Raw genomic sequence first — 23502 nt, forward strand, 5'->3', positions numbered from 1 at the left:
TCATTGTCGTGCTGGAACACCCATCCACGACCCATTTTCAGTTTCCTGGCAGAGGGAAGGAGGTTGTCGTTCAGGATTTCACGATACATGGCTCCGTCCATTTTCCTGTTAATGCGATTAAGTTGTCCTGTGCCCTTAGCAGAAAAACACCCCCAAAGCAAAATGTTTCCACCCCCATGCTTGACGGTGGGGACGGTGTTTTGGGGGTCATAGGCAGCATTTTTCTTCGTCCAAACACAGCGAATTGAGTTAATGCCAAAGAGCTCTATTTTGGTCTCATCAGACCACAGCACCTTCTCCCAGTCACTCACAGAATCATTCAGGTGTTCATTGGCAAACTTCAGACGGGCCTGCACATGTGCCTTCTTGAGCAGGGGGATCTTGGGAGCCCTGCAGGATTTTAATCCATTGCGGTGTAATGTGTTTCCAATGGTTTTCTTAGTGACTGTGGTCCCTGCTAATTTGAGGTCATTCACTAACTCCTCCCGTGTAGTTCTAGGATGCTTTTTCACCTTTCTCAGAACCATTGACACCCCACGAGGTGAGATCTTGCGTGGAGCCCCAGAGCGAGGTCGATTGATGGTCATTTTGTGCTCCTTCCATTTTCGAACAATCGCACCAACAGTTGTCACCTTCTCTACCAGCTTCTTGCTAATGGTTTTGTAGCCCATTCCAGCCTTGTGCAGGTCTACAATTTTGTCTCTGACATCCTTGGACAACTCTTTGGTCTTTCCCATGTTGGAAAGTTTGGAGTCTGCTTGATTGATTGATTCTGTGGACAGGTGTCTTTTATACAGGTGACTAGTTAAGACAGGTGTCCTTAATGAGGGTGACTAATTGAGTAGAAGTGTCTAACCACTCTGTGGGAGCCAAAACTCTTAATGGTTGGTAGGGGTTCAAACACTTATTTCACTCAATGAAATGCAAATCAGTTGCTATCTTTTATTTAAGGTTATTTTTTCGATTTTCCTTTTGATGTGCTATCTGCCACTGTTAAAATAAACCTACCATTGAAATGATACTGTTCTGAGACTTTTCATTTCTTTGTCATTGGACAAACTTACAAAATCAGTGAGGGGTCAAATAATTATTTCCTCCACTGTACCTATGCAGAGGGAGATACTGTTTGCTTGGCAGTTGGAAACATGCTGTTTTTCCCACAAATGCAACAAGGCTCCCACAGTGTGATGTCAGGATCTTGGTCCTGACATCACACTGTGGGAGGGTTTTTACCACAATATCAGCCATACAGAGCCCCCTGATGATCTATTCGAGAAAAGGTAAAGATTTCTTGTGGGAAAGGGGGTATCAGCTAGTGATTGAGATGAAGCTTATTCCTTAGTTACAGTTCCTCTTTAACCACTTAAGTACCAGCGGTCTCTGCCCCCTTAAAGACCAGAGACCGCTGGTACAATAACAACGGAATCCCGACGAATCGCCGCGCGTACCCGCCACAACCGCCGTACGCCGGAATCCTCAGGACATCCACTCTGCCGTCTATATGACGGCAGAGCCCTTTGAGCCGCTCAGGAGCCGCTTTCAATGGCTCCTGACCATGTCTATCAATGTAAGCCTATGGGAGTTGCTTACATTGATAGACACGGCCAGGAACCAATGAAATCGGCTTCTGACCGGCTCACAGGGATCTGCCGTCATAGAGACAGGCAGAGCGAGTGAGCTGTGACGGGACACGGCGGGAGCGACAAAAACGGTAAATGCGCGGAGTGGCGGTGATTGAAATCTATGCCCTGGAAGCCAGGCAACCACCAAAACAGGGCAAAGATTTCAATCACCTTGGTTCTTAAAGAAAACCAGAGACGAAAAAACAACATTTATACATACCTGGGGCTTCCTCCAGCCCGGATCGCTTCCACACTGCCTTTCTCTGCTGCCTCTGTCCGCCGGTACAGAGTCCCGTCATTTCAGCCAGTCGACGCAAGCGCAGTGCGCTCCCTCCGTACTGCGCAGGCGCATGCGTACAAAGCCAGAGGGAGACGCTGTGCATGTGGAAGACTGGCCGCGTCTGGTGGAAGTGACGGGACCCGGTACTGGCAATAGAGGCAGCGGAGGACGGTGGTGTGGGAGCGATCCAGGCTTATGGGGCTGGAGGAAGCCCCAGGTATGTAGAACATCTTTTTTTCATTTTTAACATACGTTTGTCTCTGGTTCCCTTTAAGTAGTTAAAATGGTGTTGCTCCTGTGTCTTTGCTATAGGCTGGGCTGCGTTCTTTATCAGAAAATAGCTCTGCTTTGGCTATAGCCTCCTTAGGTGTGGGTGAGGGACATATTGCAGCAGTGTACAGCCCCCAGGCTGCGTGGATACAGGTCGCTGCTGTTATACTTGGCACCCCATGAAAACACTTGCAGTAAAGGAACCATCACAGCTGATAAGAGCGATAACTCTATTGTTCTGCTCGGACGTCACACTGTTCTGCAATGCAATATATGGGGGGGGGGGGGAAGGGGGGGAGCCTTTGAAATTGAAACTTAAAAGAAAAACAAACATCGGCCCAGATCACGTTGTAAATGGAAGGGCTGAGTCATAGCAAAATCCACAAAATGGTGATTGTGCGAAGGGTCAAGTCCAGCAGTATACGCGTGCATTTTAAGCAAAACTTTATCAGACTAATTATTATTATGTTGTATTTATATGGCACCAATGTCTTCCACATCTTCGTTGCGGAGTACATAGTCATGTCAGTGACTGTCCTCAGAAGAGCTCACAATCTAATCCCTGCCATAGTCATAGTGTAATGTCCTACCATATTATTATTATGTATTTATATAGCACTGACATCTTCCGCAGCACTGTACAGAGTACATAGTCATGTCACTGACTGTCCTCAGAGGAGCTCACAATCTAATGCTACCATAGTCATAGTGTAATGTCCTACCATATTCTTATTATGTATTTATATAGCACTGACATCTTCTGCAGCACATTACAGAGTACATAGTCATGTCACTGACTGTCCTCAGAGGAGCTCACACTCTAATCCTACCATAGTCATAGTCTGATGTCCTACCATATTATTATTATGTATTTATATAGCGCTGACATCTTCTGCAGCACATTACAGAGTACATAGTCATGTCACTGACTGTCCCCAGAGGAGCTCTCACAATCTAATCCTGCCATAGTCATAGTGTAATGTTCTACCATATCATTATTATGTATTTATATAGCATTAACATCTCCTGCAGCACTTTACAGAGTACATAGCCATGTCACTGACTGTCCTCAGAGGAGCTCACAATCTAATGCTACCATAGTCATAGTGTAATGTCCTACCATATTATTATTATGTATTTATATAGCACTGACATCTTCTGCAGCACATTACAGAGTACATAGTCATGTCACTGACTGTCCTCAGATGCGCTCACGCTCTAATCCTTACCATAGTCATAGTGTAATGTCCTAACAGTCCTACCATATTATTATTATTATTATTATTATTATTTTGTATTTATATAGCAGTGACATCTTCTGCAGCACTTTACAGAGTACATAGTCATGTCACTGACTGTCCTCAGAGAAGCTCACAATCTAATCCTACCATAGTCATAGTCTAATGTCCTACCATATTATTATGTATTTACATAGCACTGACATCTTCTGCAGCACTTTATAGAGTACATAGTCATGTCACTGACTGTCCTCAGAGGAGCTCACACTCTAATCCTTACCATAGTCATAGTCTAATGTCCTACCATATTATTATTATTATTTATATAGCACTGACATCTTCTGCAGCACATTACAGAGCACATAGTCCTGTCACTGACTGTCCTCAGAGGAGCTCACAATCTAATCCTACCATAGTCATAGTCTAATGTCCTACCATATTATTATGTAAAGAGTACCTAAAATTAAACTTGACAGAGCTTGTAATGGCTGTGGCCTGCCACCCAGCTGCCAATCAGGCCGCGTCTGCTGAGCTGTGGGCGTGGCCAAAGCGTTGACGGCTATTTTGATAAAAGCCACCAGGGCTGTTCTGAAAGGGAGGCAAGTGATCACCTGCCTGGAGGGAGGACATCAGAACAGGTGAGTATTTAATCCTGTGACCTCCCAGTCCTCAATCATTCAGACAGAGCATGTCATTACAGGATGTGTTAATTTGGCTTTAACCTCCCTGGCGTTCTATTAAGATCGCCAGGGAGGCTGCGGGAGGGTTTTTTTTAAATAAAAAAAAAACTGTTTCATGCAGCCAACTGAAAGTTGGCTGCATGAAAGCCCACTAGAGGGCGCTCCGGAGGCGTTCTTCCGATCGCCTCCGGCGCCCAGAATAAACAAGGAAGGCCGCAATGAGCAGCCTTCCTTGTTTTGCTTACATCGTCGCCATAGCGACGAGCGTAGTGCTGTCATGGACGTCAGCCGACGTCCTGACGTCAGCCGCCTCCGATCCAGCCCTTAGCGCTGGCCGGAACTTTTGTTCCGGCTGCGCAGGGCTCGGGCGGCTGGGGGGACCCTCTTTCGCCGCTGCTCGCGGCGGATCGCCGCAGAGCGGCGGCGATCAGGCAGCACACGCGGCTGGCAAAGTGCCGGCTGCGTGTGCTGCTTTTTATTTTGTAAAAATCGGCCCAGCAGGGCCTGAGCGGCGACCTCCGGCGGTGATGGACGGATATATTCGTCCATACCACTGAGGAGGTTAAAGTGAACCAGAGACAAAGCCCCCTCTTGTATTTTACCATATATATCAGTGGGAACACTCTGCTCTCTGTTACATTCTTCACTGCTTAGCCTGCTTGTTATCAGCCCTGATAAAATCCCCGACTGAGCATCCAGTCTGGCTTTGGTAAGGAATCATTATAGCTGAGTCTGTCTTCTCTGATGTCTTTTCAAGCCCAAGCCTGCCCCCTCCTGGCTCTGCTATAATGACTCAACTATAATGATTCCTGAGCAAAGCCAGACAATGTTCAGTCAGGAATTTTATCAGGGCTTATAACAAGCAGGCTGAGCAGTGAAGAATGAAACCGAGAGCAGGGTAGGTGTTTTCGCTAATGTTCCCACTGATATATATGGTAAATGCATGAGGGTGCTTCTTCTCTGGTTCACCTTAAGTACTCTAACTTTTCTAAAATACAAGCTTGTCACGACTTGTTTACATCATAAAAATGAACTTATCACTAGTCCATACTCTTATGCTGGGAATACACAATGAGATTCTTCAGCAGATTTACTGTCCGATCGATTTTCCGATCGTTTTTCTGATCGTTTTTGTAATCGATTTCCATTCACTTCTATGAGAAATTGATCAGAAAAACGATTGAAAATAAGATCGAACCTGTCGGAAATTATTGAACCATCTGCCAAAAAAATCTCATGGTGTATTCCCAGCATTTTACTAGGTACACACCATACCGAAGCCACCGTATTGGAGCGTGAGAAACGCCGAGGTCACATGACCAGCCGGCATAGCTGATTTGCCACTAGCGGAGCGCACGCGACGCAAGGGACGCATGCAACGCAAAAAAGTCAATGCGTGCATGCGTACTCTTATGCGTCCACGTCACCCCGCTGGCCTCAGCGTTCACACGTCACCATGGCAACAGAGCTCCCAAGCGAAAGGGTTGCCATAGGGACAGAACGCGGCCACATAGGAGCTAGAGCTGTAAAGAAGGTCCCCAAACTGTAAATATTAAAAAGATATAATAACACAGGGAAAGTATGTAATAACTAAGACAAGATGTCAGAAAAACCATCATGATAAAAACATACCACGATACAAATTACCATGATAGAGGGTTACCTAAATTAAAAATACATACAAATATATATGTTTTCTGTCGCACACGGGCACCAGTCACGGCAGCGGTGTTGTTGTGTTATTATATCTTTTTAATATTTATATAGTTTGAGGACCTTCTTTACAGCTCTAGCTTCTATGTGGCCGCGTCCTGTCCCTATGGCAACCCTTTCGCTTGGGAGCTCTGTTGCCATGGTGACGTGTGAACGCTGAGGACGGCGGGGTGACGTGGACGCATACGAGTACGCATTGACTTTTTTGCGTTGCATGCGTCCCTTGCGTCGCGTGCGCTCCGCTAGTGGCCAATCAGCTATGCCGGCTGGTCATGTGACCTCGGCGTTTCCCACGCTGCAATACGGTGGCTTCGCCCGCCTCTGTTGGGCGTGGTCAGGCCGCAGATGGACGCAGCTGCCTCCAGGCGTAGTGGACTAGCCGAGGAACTGGGAGGCAGCCACAGGTGAGCGCTCTGGTTCTATTGGTCCACTATATACCTCATGTAGTTCCCCATCAGGTCCACTTGTTAGTAGGGGATCTGTTATAGGCTGATTTGTTTCTTACCTATGATTGGCTGTTTTGAGGGTGGGGATGTATAAAACTTGCACAATTGCATTCACATTGAGACTGTTACATGCTTGATAAAGAAACTTCTTTCGAAACGTCGCATTATATGGGACAGTCGGTCATGAATTTATCTCAATAAAACAGCATTTAAAATACGGAAGGTGCCGACCTCATCTACTGCTTTTTTAATCGTTTCTTTTTTTTCAATCTTTTATCAATTTTTATTCAGTACCATGAAAATCGATAAAAAGGTTGAAAAACGATTAAAAAAGATCTGAAAATCGAAATTCAGATTCAAATCCCAGCATTCTTAGCAACAGTACTAATTTGCATTTCATTCTCCTGGACACATCACCAGGAAAAAAAAGCAGCTTTGTCTCGAAGCTTTATCTGATAATCTACTTTACCACCGCAGGCTCAGACTTTTTTTTAGGGTCATTGTAAGGGCCTGACTGACTCACCTCTTCAGCCATCACCATGGCGATAACGTTCACGCCTTGCTCCCACACCATCTGCCAGAAATCATGGAAGGTGTGAGGCAGCGGCCCCTGGGTGGCGATGTAGTGCCATTCCTTATCTCCGACCACCACCTTAGTAACAAAAAAAAAACAGGACGTGTGGGTTACGCACATTGATTTTTTTTTACATGGTAATAATTTAAAATATAGATTACATGTTCCCTATTGGGACAGAACCCTAGCGCACTAAAAACATAACCTTTATTAGAAACAATTAAAATATATAGAAATGGTGAGGGTTGTCCTGTTATTACCGAGCAGCCCAATGTGTGTAGTTTAGCATAAACATAGGAGTCATTTGAGGTTTAGGATATTAGAGAGTCCTCACTAGGTTAGATATCCATGGAGGAAAAAATCTATAAGCTCTCAGTCAGATATATATGAAAGTTCCTCACAGATCAAAAATGGCTTCATACAAACATCAATCGACAGTACAGGGGACATACATTGCACTAACTACATATACTCCACATGTTTCAGCTTAGGTCCCGTTTACACTTAATCAGTTGCTCTCAGTTATAACTGAAAAAACTGATTTTCAAAGTAATGCTCATGTTTTCCTATGGCACCTTTCACACTTAACCATTTATGCCTCCAGGACGTAGTACCTACGTCCAGGAGGCCACGTGCGCGTCCGCGCACTCCCAGCCGCGGATTCGGTAGCTCAGGAATCAATGTATCGGGCTATGGTGCCCGATCACTGATTCCTCTCCCCCACTGAAAAAGTGACAGCTTCTCTCGGAAGCTACGCTTTTTCTGAAGCTATGTCCCTCTAAGCGTACATTGTACGCTTAGAGTGACGGCATGTAAACAAACTCAAGATAAAATATCGCCGCTTAAAAGGGCTAACACCTCAACATATCCGAGATAACCTTAGCTTTGATGAATTGACTGACTCCAGCTTGGACCCTGATACTCTGGTGTTTAAATACAACAAATGTGTGTCCTCCACCTTTGAGACCATTGCTCCTCTGCGCACCAAATATCTTACTCCACACCATCATGCACAGTGGTTTGATAACGCTATAAAAGAGCTGAAAAGACAAGGCCGAAAACTTGAGAGACTGTGGCGCAAATCTCAGTCCCCAGAAGACAAACATGCCTTAATCCTCCACTTGAAGAGCTACCAAAAGGTAATCACGGGAAAAAAATCATCCTTTCTATCACAAGAGATTGCAAATGCAGTTAACAAACCAGCCCAACTGTTCCGCACAGTGGAAAAACTCTGCAACCCGGCATGTCAAAAACTTAACATCGAGTCTTCAAAGGACCTCTGTGACCAATTTGCCCATTTCTTCACAGACAAAGTCTCCGCTATAAGGTCCGCCATCCAACTTACAGCATCTGAGCCTAACATAGCGCCGAAGACCATTAGCAGAGACAATGTAACACCTTGGTCAAACTTCAAAGAAATTGATGAAGAAGTCACATCAAGCATCCTCCTTCACGTCCGCCTAACTACCTGTGACCTAGATCCTGGCCCAACACAGTTCATGTTGAACTGCCCCGACCTGTTCGTACCGGTATTCCTAAAAATTGTTAACTGTTCCTTAAAATCAGGGATATTTCCTGCTTTACTGAAGGAAGCAATCATCAGGCCTCTCCTCAAAAAACCTTCCCTGGACCCAGATGCAATGACCAGCTACAGACCCGTCTCTAGCCTCCCCTTTCTGGGCAAGCTAATTGAAAAAGCTGTTTACCTCCAGCTAGAAGCCAAAATCCTACTAAACAACAGTTATGACCCATTCCAGTCTGGCTTCAGGAAACACCACAGCACTGAAACTGCCCTCATCCAAATATGCAACCACCTGCTCATGGCAAGAGACAGAGGAGAGTGCTCCATCCTCATACTGCTAGACCTTTCTGCAGCCTTTGATACAGTTGACCATGACATCTTGATAAACAGGCTACAGGAATACTGCGGCATTGATGGCATAGTTCTTCAGTGGTTCCAATCCTTCTTGAGTGGCAGAACCCACAAAGTGTCTATGGGGCCCTTCCTGTCCACCCCTGTATCACTTAAATATGGGGTGCCCCAGGGCTCAATCCTCTCTCCCCTGCTTTTCACGATTTACATGTTACCGCTGGGAAAACTAATCCGAAAACATGGCCTGACATACCACGGCTATGCAGACGACACCCAACTATATCTTTCCTTCAAGCCTGGTGTGACAGACCCAACTCTAACTATAAACGCCTGCTTACGTGAACTACAGCAATGGATGAATGACAACTGGCTGAAACTAAATGCAGACAAAACTGAAGTCCTTCTGATAGGAGGGCAGAGCATGATAACAAAACAACTTAACTTGCAGTCTTCACCACTGGGAATAGGAGGCACGGATCTGCGCAGCTCTGATCATGTGCGTAGCCTGGGAGTTCTAATTGATTAGGATTTAAACTTCAGAACTCAAATCTCTGCTGTGGTGAAATCATCCTATTTTCACCTGAAGAACATTGCAAAAATCAAGCACCTCATACCCCCAGAAGATCTGCCAACCTTAGTCCACGCCTTCATCACATCCCGACTGGACTACTGCAATGCTCTCTACACTTGCCTTCCAAAAAAGGTCTTGTACCGACTACAGCTGATACAGAATACTGCTGCCAGACTGCTAACCAACCAACCCCGTCACTGCCACATAATGCCAGTCCTGCACTCCCTTCACTGGCTACCTATAGAATGGAGGGTCCTATTCAAGATCGGCCTACTGACATTTAAATCCCTGAATAATTTAGGCCCTGGATACATGAAAGATATGTTGCAGCTGCGTAGCAATCCCCGCATTCTCAGATCAACAGGTTCTAATAATCTAGTCATACCCATAGTCCACTTGGAAACTTTTGGTCCCAGAGCCTTTTGTCATGCTGCCCCTACGTTTTGGAACTCCTTACCTCAACAGATCAGGACAGCTCCATCCCTGGACGTGTTTAAATCCAGACTGAAAACCCACCTGTTCAGTTTGGCATTTGCAGAAATATAACTTTTGTTGTGTGAATACTTCATCCTACTAATTACTGAATCTGAGAGAGCCTAAGCGCTTTGAGTCCTATGGGAGAAAAGCGCTATAGAAATGTTATTGTATTGTATAAGATTGCCATCTTGTGGCCAAAAAGTAAAACTACAAGTAAAAGTAAAAAAACATTACAATACACAAATATTTACCCCAATAAAACACTATTTATATCCCACCCTCCCAAAAATGCCCACATAAAATGTTTAATAAAAAAAACAAAAACATTACTATAAAAAAAAAAAAACACAAATATTTACCTAAGGGTCTAAACTTTTTAAATATCTATGTAAAGATGAAATATGTAAACAGTGATGGATGCAAAAACGGAAAAAAATGCTCTTTTATTTCCAAATAAAATATTGTCGCGATACATTGTGATAGGGACATAATTTAAACGGTGAAAAAACCGTGACATATGGGCAAATACAATACGTGGGTTTTAATTATGGAGGCATGTTTTATTTTAAAACTATAATGGCCGAAAACTGAGAAATAATGAATTTTTTCATTTTTTTTCTTATTCTTCCTGTTAAAATGCATTTACAGTAAAGTGGCTCTTAGCAAAATGTACCCCCCAAAGAAAGCCTAATTGGTGGCGGAAAAAACAAGATATAGATCAGTTCATTGTGATAAGTAGTGATAAAGTTATAGGCTAATGAATGGGAGGTGAACATTGCTCGGATGCATAAAGTGAAAACGACTGAAGGCTTAACTGGAGGGGCACTATGGCGAAAAATTAAAAAAATGAAAATATGTGCAAACAGAAAAGTAAGAAGTACGGTTTTTCCAAAGTAAAATGAGCTATAAATTACTTTTCTCTTATGTTGCTGTCACTTACAGTAAGTAGTAGAAATCTGACAGAAGTGACAGGTTTTGAACTAGTCCATCTCTTCATAGGGGATTCTCAGCAAGGCTTTTATTCTTTATAAAGATATTCCCTAAAAAGGATTTAAACAATGATGCTGGCCAGCTTCCCTGCTCGCTACGCAGTTTTTTGCCCGTTGGACAAAGCAACTGCCATTCACTAAGTGCTTTTGAAAATAAATAAATCCCTGAGAATCCCCTATGAAGAGATGGTCTAGTCCAAAACCTGTCACTTCTGTCAGATTTCTACTGTTTATTTATTGCATTTATAAAGCGCCAACATATTACGCAGCACTGGACATTAGTTTAGGTTACAGACAATATCTAGGGGTGACATACAGTAATATGACAATACAGGAATACATGCAAACCGGATCACACAGCACAGAATGAGTACCAGGTAATGCTTAGTCAGTGACTGGATGGAGCATGGAGATTAGGCAAGTTAGGATCACTCAGATGCATAGCATGGGTGCACAGTAATGGAGGTGCATGATCAGGTAGGACACAAAAGGAGGAGGACCCTGCCCAAAGGCTTACAATCTAGAGGGAGAGGTAGGGACACGAAAGGTAGGGGACCAGAGTTCCGCTGCAACATAGGAGAAAAGTAATTTATGGCTCATTTTACTCTGGAAAAAACATTTGTATAGGTTTACACAATTTTAAATTTTACAATTTTTCACCATACTGCCCCTTTTAACTGAAATCTTTTTCACAATGCACTGCTATGGAAAAAACACGTACTAACGCACACCAACTGATTAAGTGTAAATGGGCCCTAACGCTTTCTTCAGGAGTGAATTACATAAACAGTGCAGAAAAAAAAAAAAAAAAAAAAACCCACCAAACATATAAGCATACTGTCAAAGTTTACAGCCCCTGCCAAATTTAAAAATGCTCGGTTTGCCCCCCACAGCAAAGAATAAAACAACTTATCGCAGTTACAATTTTTACAAAGAGATAAACGTTATGAAAACTAAAAGCATTAACCCATAAGCAGCTTCAAACAAAAAATTGTTTGAAGACTGCTGTGCACTGTAAACCTCTGTTGGCATATCTTGTTTGGCTGCCCAGTATAGCCAATGGAGCGGGTGGCAGGGAGCAGATATACTTGCCTGTTCCCGGGCGGCTTCTTTTCTTCCTCCACCAGCGGTTCTGAACTTCCAGCAGGTCTTCTGGGTCCCGATCACATGATAAGACTTGTGATCTGGATCCCAGAGACCGTGTCAGCATTACAGCGCTACCTGGTGGTGGAAGAGTGGCGATGGAAGAGACTCTTCCATCACCTCTCTTCCACCACCAGGTGGCGCTGTAAAGCTGAGACATCATCATGACTGGATTTCAGGCAAGGCCACAAGGGCCATGGCCTAGGGCACCAGGAAGCGAGGGGTGGGCTGCAGGCTGGCACACTCATGCAGTCGGGGGCAGCTTATTGTCTGTGACCTGAACTGTCACTTATCCTCCCCGGTAGGCACTCTTAAAGTCCAACTCCTCCCTTCACCCAGCTCCAACCTATCAGAGTGGAAAGCATCAATTTGGCCCATAAATGGAATGGAATTTCTATTCCAATCATTTCAGATGTAATTGATTCCCAAAACAGATTGTTAAAACGATTGACAAATTAGTCATTTGTAGTCGATTGGCACCATCAACACTGTCTAATCCAATCAATTGGAAGGTTGATTGTTCAGTAAAATTGCATTGTTAATAAAAGTCTCTAACCCCTTCGGGACTGGCTGCCTAACCTACCTTAAGGACCAGGTATTTTACATGTGGAGGGGAAAGGGGAACGCACGGGGGGAGGGTGTCAGGCAGCCGGATCCCTACTGTGGGAACTTAGCTTTGGTCCCCCCTGGGTGGCCAGGTGTCCCCCGTATTGCTGGCAGCATTTACTCACCTCCCAGGCTCCAGGGATGAACTGCTTTGGCCCTCTCCGCTCTCGCTGGCTTCCTGGCTGTACTGACGCTAAGTCCCGGAATGATGTCATCAAGCCGGGACCCGGCGCTTAGCGTCAATACAGCAGGGATGCCGGCCAGAGCGGAGGGGAGCGCCGATCGTCGGGGGAACGGTAGGAAGTTGAGTGGATCCTCCTTCCCCCCCCCCAGCTCTGTAAGTGATCACTATGATCCGCCGGCGATCATAGTGATCATATGATCAGCAGCCATACGCGATGGCTGCTGTTCGCTGAGGGGAGATGCCAGCTGTCATATGACAGCTGAATCTCCCCTCTCCTTTGTGCACGATCGTGTCGGGACGGTTCTTTAGCGCGGACGTTGAATCGACGTCCAGTCAGGGCGGCAGCACCAACTGCTGGACGTAGATTCAACCTACGACGGTCCCCAAAAGGTTAAATACTTGGATTACTAGGACCAATAAAAGTGTGTGTCCGGTAGGTGGTTTGCTGTTTGTTAGGGGGCAGCTAGTGATAGTGGCCTCAGGAAGTAAAAAGTACAAATCCGGCCCTTTACGTCATCATGTGACCAGAGAAGACATTTCGGGGTTACATCGCCACTGCTGTGGAGGAAGTAGAAGCCGGGTCCAGCAGTTTCGGACAACTATAGAAGCTCCCTGCATCACTCATACAAATCTTTTGGAAAGGCCAATTCAGACTGACCTATGCAGCTTGTGGTCGGCCTATACGGATTCCTGTAAGAAATAAACCTCGAGTTACCTTTATATGAGAGGCGTTGATGTAGCCAGTGTGGTTTTCTTTGGTTGGTACGAGCTGGACTCTGTTTTCTTCGTAAGGCAGGACCTCCCGGACACGGTTTCGTTCGAGATTCTCGGGCAGTACAGCGGTGGCGAAAACACCGTCGGCTTTCCTTTTTGGAATCTGTTCAAACTCTGTGAACACCATTCCCTCCTCCAGCTTCCTCCTCAGGGCATTACACTGAAAGAAACACACCAGCGGTCAACGAGATCCTTTACCAATGAAATTCAGGCTCTTCAGTCAAGCTATATGCTGGATCCACACAGTGCAATCGCGCACTCGATTTCCCGCTCGATTCCCGTCGATTCGTTTATTTCCAACATGTCCGATTTGGATTTCGATGGATCGTTCGGTCGATTCGGCATACTTTGCATGCGAATCGACCTAACGATCCATCGAAATCCAAATCGGACATGTTGGAAATAAACGAATCGACGGGAATCGAGCGGGAAATCGAGTGCGCGAACGCACCGTGTGGATCCAGAAATAGGCTTACTAGACACCAGCGGATCCGGATGCTGGTCTGGCTTTCAGGGGCATAGAGATAATTTGCGTATTCTGTAGTGGTGCATTGTGGGTAACCACAGATGTTCACTTAAAAATGAATTATTGTAAAGTCTAAGCATTGCTTTTTAGGAGGAGGGCTTTTCTGTCACTTTTAGTCCCCTATACTCGCCTTATGGTTTTGGGTCACCCCAAGCTGCTTGGTTACTGTGTTTTTCAGTCAATACAACAACTACAAAAATTTGCAGTGCCGTAGAAAACCCTCAGTTTACAGTGATAACCTCTAGGAACCTCAAAACAAATGGTATCATGTCTTTACCATCTGATCTATGTCTGTAGAGGTTGATTCGCTAGAAATCGAGGTCCGCAGAGCATGTAGGAATAGATACATGCAAAAGCTTTCATGCTTAGACTGTGTATGCCAAATGGCCACATGACGGAACTGTACATTGTTAATGTGCTCCTTCAGCGTTAAGTGACGATTGCCACTCTGCGCAATGGTTGTTCTAGGTGTAAGAATCTGAGTTTCTTGCAATGTAAAACCCTCATTCATTTAGAACCAATGTTTCAGCAGTATATGCAGAGTTCTCCCTTAAGACATATTACAGAAAAAAACTAATTATAATTAAACATCTTGGTTGTTAGAAGTAAGGTCAGCCCTCAGCTTCAAGTTGTTCAGTCTGGGAGTCGCCAGAGCACACTCTGGGATTTTCCCAGGTTGCAGGGAACAACATTTTCCATGAAAAAGCTGGGTACAGTACACAGACACCAAAACATAGTCTTGGTTTGACTGGCATGCTCTGTGGATGGTACGTCAATCGTAGAAGCCAGTAGAAAGCTCATAACGTAGTTGACACCTATAATTCACCCACAGCCCACCTACAGTGGGATGTGACTAACACTTGGGAGAGTTTTACTGTATATAAGATGTATCCGTAATCCTATAGGGCAGCTTTTCCAAACCTGTGTGCCGTGACACATTCATGTGTCGCCGCCCTGCTCTCTCGCTCCACTCCGTGTAATTAGCGCAGGGCTACAAGAAAATGGTCGCCGATGTTCACAAAACATGGTCGTCAGCGGCCATTTTGTTGTAGCCCTGCTCTAATTATACACGGAGTGGAGACAGAGCGAAGTGCCAGAGGTTTTAATGTGAATATAGCACTAATTTAGTCGAGGGTTCAGAGATCAGGGTCTAAGGCCGGAGCTACACTATAAGCGCTTTTCTTTTGTTATCGATTATCGCTTTTAAAAATTACCTCCCATTCCCTTTCGTTAAAATCACGGTAAAAATTGCTGCGATTTTTTGCGTACGCGATCGCCGCGATTTAAATGAAAGTGAATGGGGGACATTTTTAAAAGGCGCTCAGAAAGCGCTAATCAATCGCAAAGCGCTCGGAAAAGAGTTTATAGTGTGGATCCGGCCTAAATGGTATAAAAATTAACCGAAGAGATCTGACAAAATACTAGATCCTTCCCTCGTTTGGATAATCAATGTTGTATGCAGCGAGTTTTATATAGTATAGGAATAACAATTATGTTTTAGTCTGATCTTATAGAGTTAGAAAAGTGTGCGATTTATTAGTTCAGAAATTGTGACTTTTTTAGGTTTAGTATATGTACAGTATATTTTTTCCCCTCTAAACCTACGTCTAATAGATTCCGAAAAAATACAGTAATTTAAATCAACAAAATGGCCATCAGAAACACTTCCCTTTTATTCAGTGGGTGATTCTCTTCCACAATAACCACAGCAGCCAGAGCCCAGAATTAGCCAGGATAACCGGGTGAGAACGCCGATGGGCACAGCTTACAATCGCAGTTCCCCCCCCAGATAAAGCTGCAGAGAGAACCGTCTTACCCGCTCATCCACTGCCATAAACATGGCGTCGTCCGGCCTGTCCCCCGGCAGCGGGATCTTGGAAACGGCCAGGCCATTCAGCGCCGCCAGCATCAACGGTCTCTTCTGATTCTCCAGAGCCGCCATCTCCTGCTTCTGTAAATTCTATTGGCAAGAAAAGACATGTTTTCATCTCTTGTCAGCCGTGCCAGTAAATAATGGAATGTTTCTAATCCTAAAATCAACAACTGCCAAGCTGAAGAGAGCGCTAACAGTTCAAAGCAGAGACAAAAAAACCCTAAAAAAAAACCTCCCCAAAACTTTATTTACAACATCCTTCCCGAAGGCACAAACATGTTACCCTAGGACAGTGATCTGCAAACTTGGCCCACAATGTATTGCAGGAGTCTGACAGCCACAGTCCTGATTCCTAAAGACAAATGCATTGTGGGACTTGTAGTTTTTTTAACAGCTGAAGAGCCACGTTTGCAGATCACTGTCCTACAAGGACCAAGTGTGATGGACCAAGAGGATGATTACTCCAACTTCATGTATGCAGGCAGAACAAAGAGTCCAGGTGCAAAGCCGGATTTGTACTCTTTACAGCCCAAGGCCACTGCAGTGTTCTCCCCAGAATTTTTTTCCAGCCGGGTGGCATAAAAAAGTAGCCGGGTGGGGCGAGATGTGAGAATGCAGGGTCGGTGCTTCTGTGAACAAATCTGCTTACAGCATAGGAGGAGGTTAGCCAATGACAGCCGGGTGCTCACCAAAACTAGCCGGGTGGAGCACCCGGCTAAAAGGGCCTAGGGAGAACACTGCACTGTCACCAGGCACCCCCCTTCAGCATAGGTAGCGAGATGACCCCTCCCCCCTTCCCTCCAATATAGGTAACCGGATGTCCCCTCCCCCCCTTCCCTCCAGTATAGGTAGCCTGATGACCCCCCCCAGTATAGGTAGCCAAATGACTCCTCCCCCTTCCCTCCAGTAAAGGTAGCCAGATGACAGATAACTCCCTTAATCCCTCCTTTTCCCAACCCCGCTTTCAGTATAGGTAGTCAGCCAGTTCCTCTTCCTGTCCAAGTCCATAGCCGCCGGTCGCAGTGCAAATGTACACAGAAAGCAAGATGGCTGCTGCACTGGCCGCTAGCAGCAGAGTACCGTGGTCAGGCTCGCCTGATCTTCATGCATTGCAGCATTTGCAAGCTTGCAAATGCTGCACCAGTTTATCCTGCTGCTTTTTGGTGCCCTTGCTCATGTGGTGCCCTAGGGCCTAGGCCATCGCCTTGGATGGCCTTGGCCTAAATCTGGCCCTGTTCAGGTAGCAACACACGATACAATTTTTTTAAATTTCAATTTAAAGTGTACCTGAGGCGACATGTGACATGATGAAATAAACATATGCATGTACAGTGCAAAACATTAATAACCAGCCTGTTTAATTTGCTTGCTTTGCTTTTTTGTTACACAGAGTCTCTTTAAGTTATCTCTATAGTTAGTTGCACACACAGTTAATTAACAACCTGTCTTTAATCCTTAAAATAACTCCAGAATTCTAAAGTTAGAGAGTTAACTTTAAAGGTCTCACTTTAAAGGGGAACTGAAGAGAGAGGTATATGGAGGCTGTCATGTTTATTTCCTTTTAGACAATACCAGTTGCCTGGCAGCCCTGCTGATCCTCTGCCTCTAATACTATTAGCCATAGCCCCTGAACAAGCATGCAGCAGATCAGGTGTTTCAGTGGTTCAGACTTATAAGTCTGATCTGACAAGACTAGCTGCATGCTTGTTTCTGGTTTTAATCAGATACTACTGCAGAGAAATAGACCAGCAGGGCCGCCAGGTAACTGGTATTGATTAAAAGGAAATAAACATGACAGCCTCCATATACCTCTCTCTTCAGTTCCCCTTTAACTTAAAGGAGTTCTGTTACGGGGTTTCTAAGAAAGAAAACAGACACTTACCTTGGGCGTCTATCAGCCCCCTGCAGCGGTAATGTCCCACGGCGGTGTCCTCCCATCTGCCGTTCGCCGCCGCCAGCCCCGGTCTAGCGCGGCATGGAATCCAACTGCAGCTGCGCTACAGTGGCCGCACACCCGCTCGCTTCCGCCTGCGTCATCGGAAGCTTATTGCGCAAGCACAGTACAAGGCTCCGTTGTACTGCGCCTGCGCAGTAAGCCTCAGATGACGCGAGCGGTGGCGCGGCAACGCGCATTATTCGTCTGTGTGACAGCCGAATAATAGCCCGGTGCCGGCTGCGGGGAATGGCGGATGGAAGGAGGACGGCGTGGGACATTACCACTGCAGCGGGCTGATAGAAGCCCCCGGTAAGTGGCAGTTTTTCCCCTCAGGAACACCCACAGAACCCCTTAAAAGACAGAAGAGTTAACTTTAAGGTTCATACACACTTACCAACTATCTGCCAAACTTGTCTGTTAAAGAGACTGTAATACAATTTTCAGCCTTACTTCTTCTATCCTATAAGTTCCTATACCTGTTCTAATGTTGTCTTTCTTACTACAGAATTTCCTAGTTGCACAGTGGCTGTATTATCTCTGTTATATAATCTAATCTTCTTTCCTTTGACGGCTTTGTCAGGCTCAGGCACTCAGGCAGGAATGTGCTGCTCTGCTTGTGATAGGATAGAAGCTATACACACCCTCTCCACGCTCCCTGCAGGCTCTGTGTGAGTCACAGACTGAGCTCCTCTCCGCCTATCACAAGCTGGTTAGCAGCCATGTCTTTTGTTTGTAAACACTGCCTAAAACTGACAATTGCAAGCCAGGCTTGCAGCAGGAAGTGGCAGAAACCGCAAAGGGGGGCCCAGGAGAACATAATGAATAGAATGGTATGCTTTTTGTTGTAAGAATTTTAGTCCTGCTTCAAGACATTTCAGTTTCAACAAATAATAGCAGTTTTATAGAATGTTGGTCTCAATCAAATAAACACTACAAGAAATCTTACGGGACCCATAGAATTCTACAGAAAAACAAATAAAAATCTTGGAACCAGTCTCTATACTCACCCTCATCATGATTTCCCTTTCAATGATGGCATCCTCTGCAGAAAACATTTCAGAGACGGGGCGTTCCTTTACTGGCTCCTTCTTGACCCTTTCTTTTACGCTGCTGAGGTCAGGTTCTGAAAGGGATGGCCCAAGTGTGGACCCAGCTACTGGTCCCGGCTCATTTCTGGCCATACACAGAGTTTGTGACGGTCGAGAGCTGATGGCCCTGGCCCTTGCTATGGCAGCTGATATACAAGACGACTCGGGTCTCAGGGCACCATTGCTGACACTTTTTCGTGGACCTGGATATTCAGGCGGTGGCTTATTTGGTATCCTTGCCAGTGCAGCCTGTAGCTGCGTACTGTATAAAATCCCTGGCAAGTAGGAGGTTGTTGGCACAGGTTTGTGTTGGTCCTCTTCCTCTTCGCTTTCACTGCTATGAATCAGCATGGTGGCATCTGAGGGGGTTTTCTTGTGGTGGTACACTGGCATTTGTGGAGCTTCGTGAGACTTCTGCTCAGGCTCCTCTGTGGTGTACAGCTGTTCTCTTAACGTGTTCCTCCGTGGAAACGGGGCATTTAAGGACTTTAAAGTCATAGCTTCCATGCCTCGTACCATGTGGCTCATGACCTCAAAACTATGCCGTTTGTTGATAACCGGATGGTGCTTCTGAGGTTTCAATGTTTCGCTGACCTCCTGAAAAGACTGCCGAACCACCGGTGAGCTGTCTTCTTGGAAAGTTTTAACAGACTGTTGCACTTTTCTGGCCACAAGGTCTGGGCTGCTGGCACTAACACGTTTGTGGCGGTGACTTGCCAGATCGGGAGTGCTGCTAGCTGGTCGAGGTGGAGGGTACGGAGGAGGTGGTCGAGGTAAGAAGTTTCTGAATATATGGGCAGTGCTAAGGCTTTGGGGAGGCATGTTTGCCAGTTCTGGGGTACTGACCGTATGAGAAATGGACTTAACGTTGGCGGGATTTGAAGCGGTTTGGTTAACATGAATTTGCTCAGGGGGATTAATCGGCTTGTTGCCAAAAGGAGATTGAGGTCCATAGGAGGCCATGTATGGAGGTCTGTCGTGAATCTCAGGCTGGCTGTAGACCAAATTCTCCCGGTGGCGATAAGCATGGGTGTTCCCAATGTTCAGATTTCTTAAAGACTGGCTTTGGCTATCTGGCGGATGAATGTTCCTCTTCATTTGCCTCATGACAGTCTCATAGTCCGGCGTCTGCCGATAGGAAGGCACAATAATGGCACTGTGTCTGCATTTAGGGATGTAGTCTGACCTCATTATGTCATTTCCTGTAATGCTGAGGTTGGAGGACATGGGAGAAGCCTGGATGAAGTTTTGTGAATGGTTGAGAGAGCTCATGCTGTGCGCACTGGAAACGCTACCGTTTGGTACAGTACCATTCATTAAATTAAGTTCCATATATCTGTCCAAACTGTTCTGTGATCTGAAGTTAAATGTGTCATCGCTCATGTGAAAAATGCTGTCTGCAAGAGAAAGAAAAATGGTTAGGGAAGAAAATCAAAAGCAAGACGAACAGAATGGAAAGGAAAGTAAATGCAAAACACAGAATGGAAAGAGAAACCACGGTTCAGCATGGGGAGATAAAGCAGGTAAGGAGAGCATGGTATGACACAGTAAAGCAAGACACAAAAGGGAAGATATACCCAAAGGTGACTATACACAGGTCAATTTGGGCATCAGATAGAGCCCTCTCAGATCATTATGTCGTCAGAGGGATCTATCTTGTCAATTCCCTCCACACACACACACTACACGCAGATTTTCAATCTATTTCAGCATGAAACATACTGAAACATCTGTGTGTGCCTGCTGGATTTCCCAATACTAACCCCCCCCCCCCCCCCCAAGCAGTGTAGGGGAAGCTCTCACCTCTCTGTGGCATGCCATGGGGCATCTGTGTGGCATAGCAGGGCAAATACTAGAGACAGCGTGGCATGTACCCTACATCAGAGCTCCACAACCCTGTCCTCAAGGCCCACTAACAGTTCATGTTTTGCAGAAAACCACAAACCTGTACAGGTGGGGTAATTAGTGTCTCAGTAGAGCTGATTAACCACCTCTGTGGATTTCCGCAAAGCATGCACTGTTGGTGGGCCTTGAGGACAGGGTTGGGGAACACTGCTCTTCAGGACTACTAGAAGCCCTTAGTGTTAGTTACGTCACATAGGCACCCAGGGACTTAGGAGTGAAGATTAAGGAAGCAGCCAGTGGAGAGAAAAGACACTGGTTCCAAGCCAGGGACAGGTGAGTGTAGCTCCTGCGTCGCTCATCGCAAAATTAAACACTGGTCGCACTCCCGACCTGCCACCGATTAACTGAAATTTTCCATCCTGCGCAAATGACTGGTTCCACAGTTTTTGCCCATTTGCAGTGCCGGTATCTAGCCAATGCGGTGAAATCAGCTGGATATGGACGCAAAAAAAAAAATCAACTAGTGTATGACCATCTTAAGAAAGTAAAGGCAAGACATAGGAGGGCAAGGCCCAGAACGTAAAGGAAAGAAAAAGCAAACCACTAAAGCACATTAAATCTAAATTGTTGGCCTGGAGTAAATAAAAAAATTCTTGGTTGGGTAGAATCACCACAACAAAAATTATGGTTCTCCCAAAATGGCTGCATCTCTTCAGATCAATCCCATTATCTATCCCGAAACTGTAACTGGAGACCCTCCAGAGAGATATGATCAGATTTATCCGGGTGGAAAAGAAATCTTCAATAAAAGCCTCCATCCTATACAGACATAAGGACCTAGGAGGTTTGGAGATCCCAAATTTAATCAAGTTTTACAAGGTTGCCAGAACAGCCCAAATCCTCAGTTCCACGTTCATATCCCATAATTCACAATGAAGAGAAATAGAGAATACATATACTCACTCCTACAGACTGCAAGACATTATATGAATAAATCACCCCACCCTTCTCCCCAAAGTCTTCAAAAACCCACTAACAAAAGAGTCCTTCAAAAGTTGGAATACTCTAAAAGTTTAAATATATGCTGATCTCTAATCCTTCACTCACCCCGTTCACCCTGAACCCAAACTTTACCCAAGGTTTAAATGCAAAAACAGTTCGATTGGTGGAGTGCGAATGGTTTTCACACCTTCCTAGATCTCTGCTCCAAGAATAATTGATTTCATTTCAAGCTTTGCGAATTAAACAGGATATCCCATTGAGGGAACACTACAGATACCTTCAACTACAGCACTTTTTCCAAACCTCCAGATCCCACTTAACCAGAGTCGGGGACAAGGTCTTCCAGCACCCAAGGCTGAGACACCAAAGTGCGCCCCTCCATCCCTCCCACCCCAGCAGTCACACACTGATTGCTATTAGACTAAGAGGTGCCCCAGGGCCCACAACACCTTAATCTCTAGTTATCTGGCTTGCAGTCACTGCCATGTATCCCCTTCCCTTATTTCTCTCTGCTTCAAACACAATAGGGGAATGATAGCTGAGCGAGTTGTGTGTCCCCTCCTACACTGCGCCCTGAGGCTGAAGCCTCTCTCGCCTCTGCCTCGGCCCGGCCCCGCACTTAACCACCTCTGATTTGACAGAACTGGAGTCTAAACTAATCAGAAGAAGAGAGATTCCTAAAATGATCTTCGTAATATATAGACAGCTAACCTCCCCACAGGATACTGGGAAATATTCCTATCAGAAAGCATGGGAGCGTGATCTAGGTATAATGCAGCTCCCGTCTGAGGTTTGGACCTCAATTTGGAGAAACTCCTCTAAAGGTTTCAGCAACACCTCCCTTGTGGAGACCTGCTTAAAGGTTGTATACAGAACTTACCTTATACCTACAAAACTCAGTCAGTACTCAAGTAAACACTTTAGAAACTGTTTCAGGGGTTGTCAGGAGGACGGATCCTTCTACCACATATGGTGGTCTTGTCTCAAAGTTATAAAAATTTGGAACCTAGTCTCTCAACTATTCAGAGAAATTTGTGGAAAAAAAACATAGCTCCCTCGCCTTTACATAACCTATTAAAGTGTAACTGTCGGGCATAAAATCAAAAATCAATTATTTTTTTATTTTTACCTGGTAAAACAAGTAATAAGGATGCTAACCAGGCAATCCAAAAGTTAAAATCTCTATTACTTTTCTTGTTTATAAATGATCATTCCCCAGTTTACCTGACTCTTCTTTGGTACGTTGCCGCACAAAGGAAGTTGCAGGGCATGCTGGGATGTCATTTTTTGCTTCTGTACATTAGTTAAGCCTGAGAGGAAATAAAGAAGCGAAAAAATACAACCCAGCATCCCCTGCAACTTCCTTTGTGCGGCAACGTACCAAATAAGAGTCAGGTAAACCGAGCAATGATCATTTATAAACAAGAAAAGTAATAGAGATTTTAACTTTTGGATTGCCTGGTTAGCATCCGTATTACTTGTTTACCAGATAAAAGTAAAGAATTGGTTTTTGATTTTACGCCCAACAGTTACGCTTTAAATATAAAGATAGATAATTTGTCCTGAGCAGAAAACTCACTATTCACTAAATTAAACACAGCATACAGAATTCATATTGCCCACTCCTGGGTATCCCCAATCTACAATGGGATCAAGGTATTCTCAAAATGTCCAATATATACACCAATGAATATCTGATAGGCAGGGCCGGATTTAGGCCAAGGCCACCTAGGCCATGGCCTAGGGCACCACAGGAGCAAGGGCACCAAAGCAGCAGGCTAAACTTTTGCAG

The 23502-nt window shown here is 45.2% G+C and overlaps 1 protein-coding gene across 1 annotated transcript in view; it reads right to left on the reverse strand.

Annotated features, from left to right (window-relative positions):
* The window catches only part of PTPN14 (protein tyrosine phosphatase non-receptor type 14), a 186912-nt gene that overhangs the window by 10817 nt on the left and 152593 nt on the right, over positions 1-23502 (reverse strand). The window contains exons 13-16 of the mRNA XM_068232960.1: positions 18783-20260; positions 15783-15926; positions 13382-13600; positions 6773-6901 (exon numbers count right to left, since the gene is read on the reverse strand). Coding sequence (XP_068089061.1) covers positions 6773-6901; positions 13382-13600; positions 15783-15926; positions 18783-20260 — 1970 coding nt within the window. The remainder of the gene's footprint in view (positions 1-6772; positions 6902-13381; positions 13601-15782; positions 15927-18782; positions 20261-23502) is intronic.

Source organism: Hyperolius riggenbachi, chromosome 4 (assembly GCF_040937935.1).
Source record: "Hyperolius riggenbachi isolate aHypRig1 chromosome 4, aHypRig1.pri, whole genome shotgun sequence".
NCBI classification, from domain to species: domain Eukaryota; kingdom Metazoa; phylum Chordata; class Amphibia; order Anura; family Hyperoliidae; genus Hyperolius; species Hyperolius riggenbachi.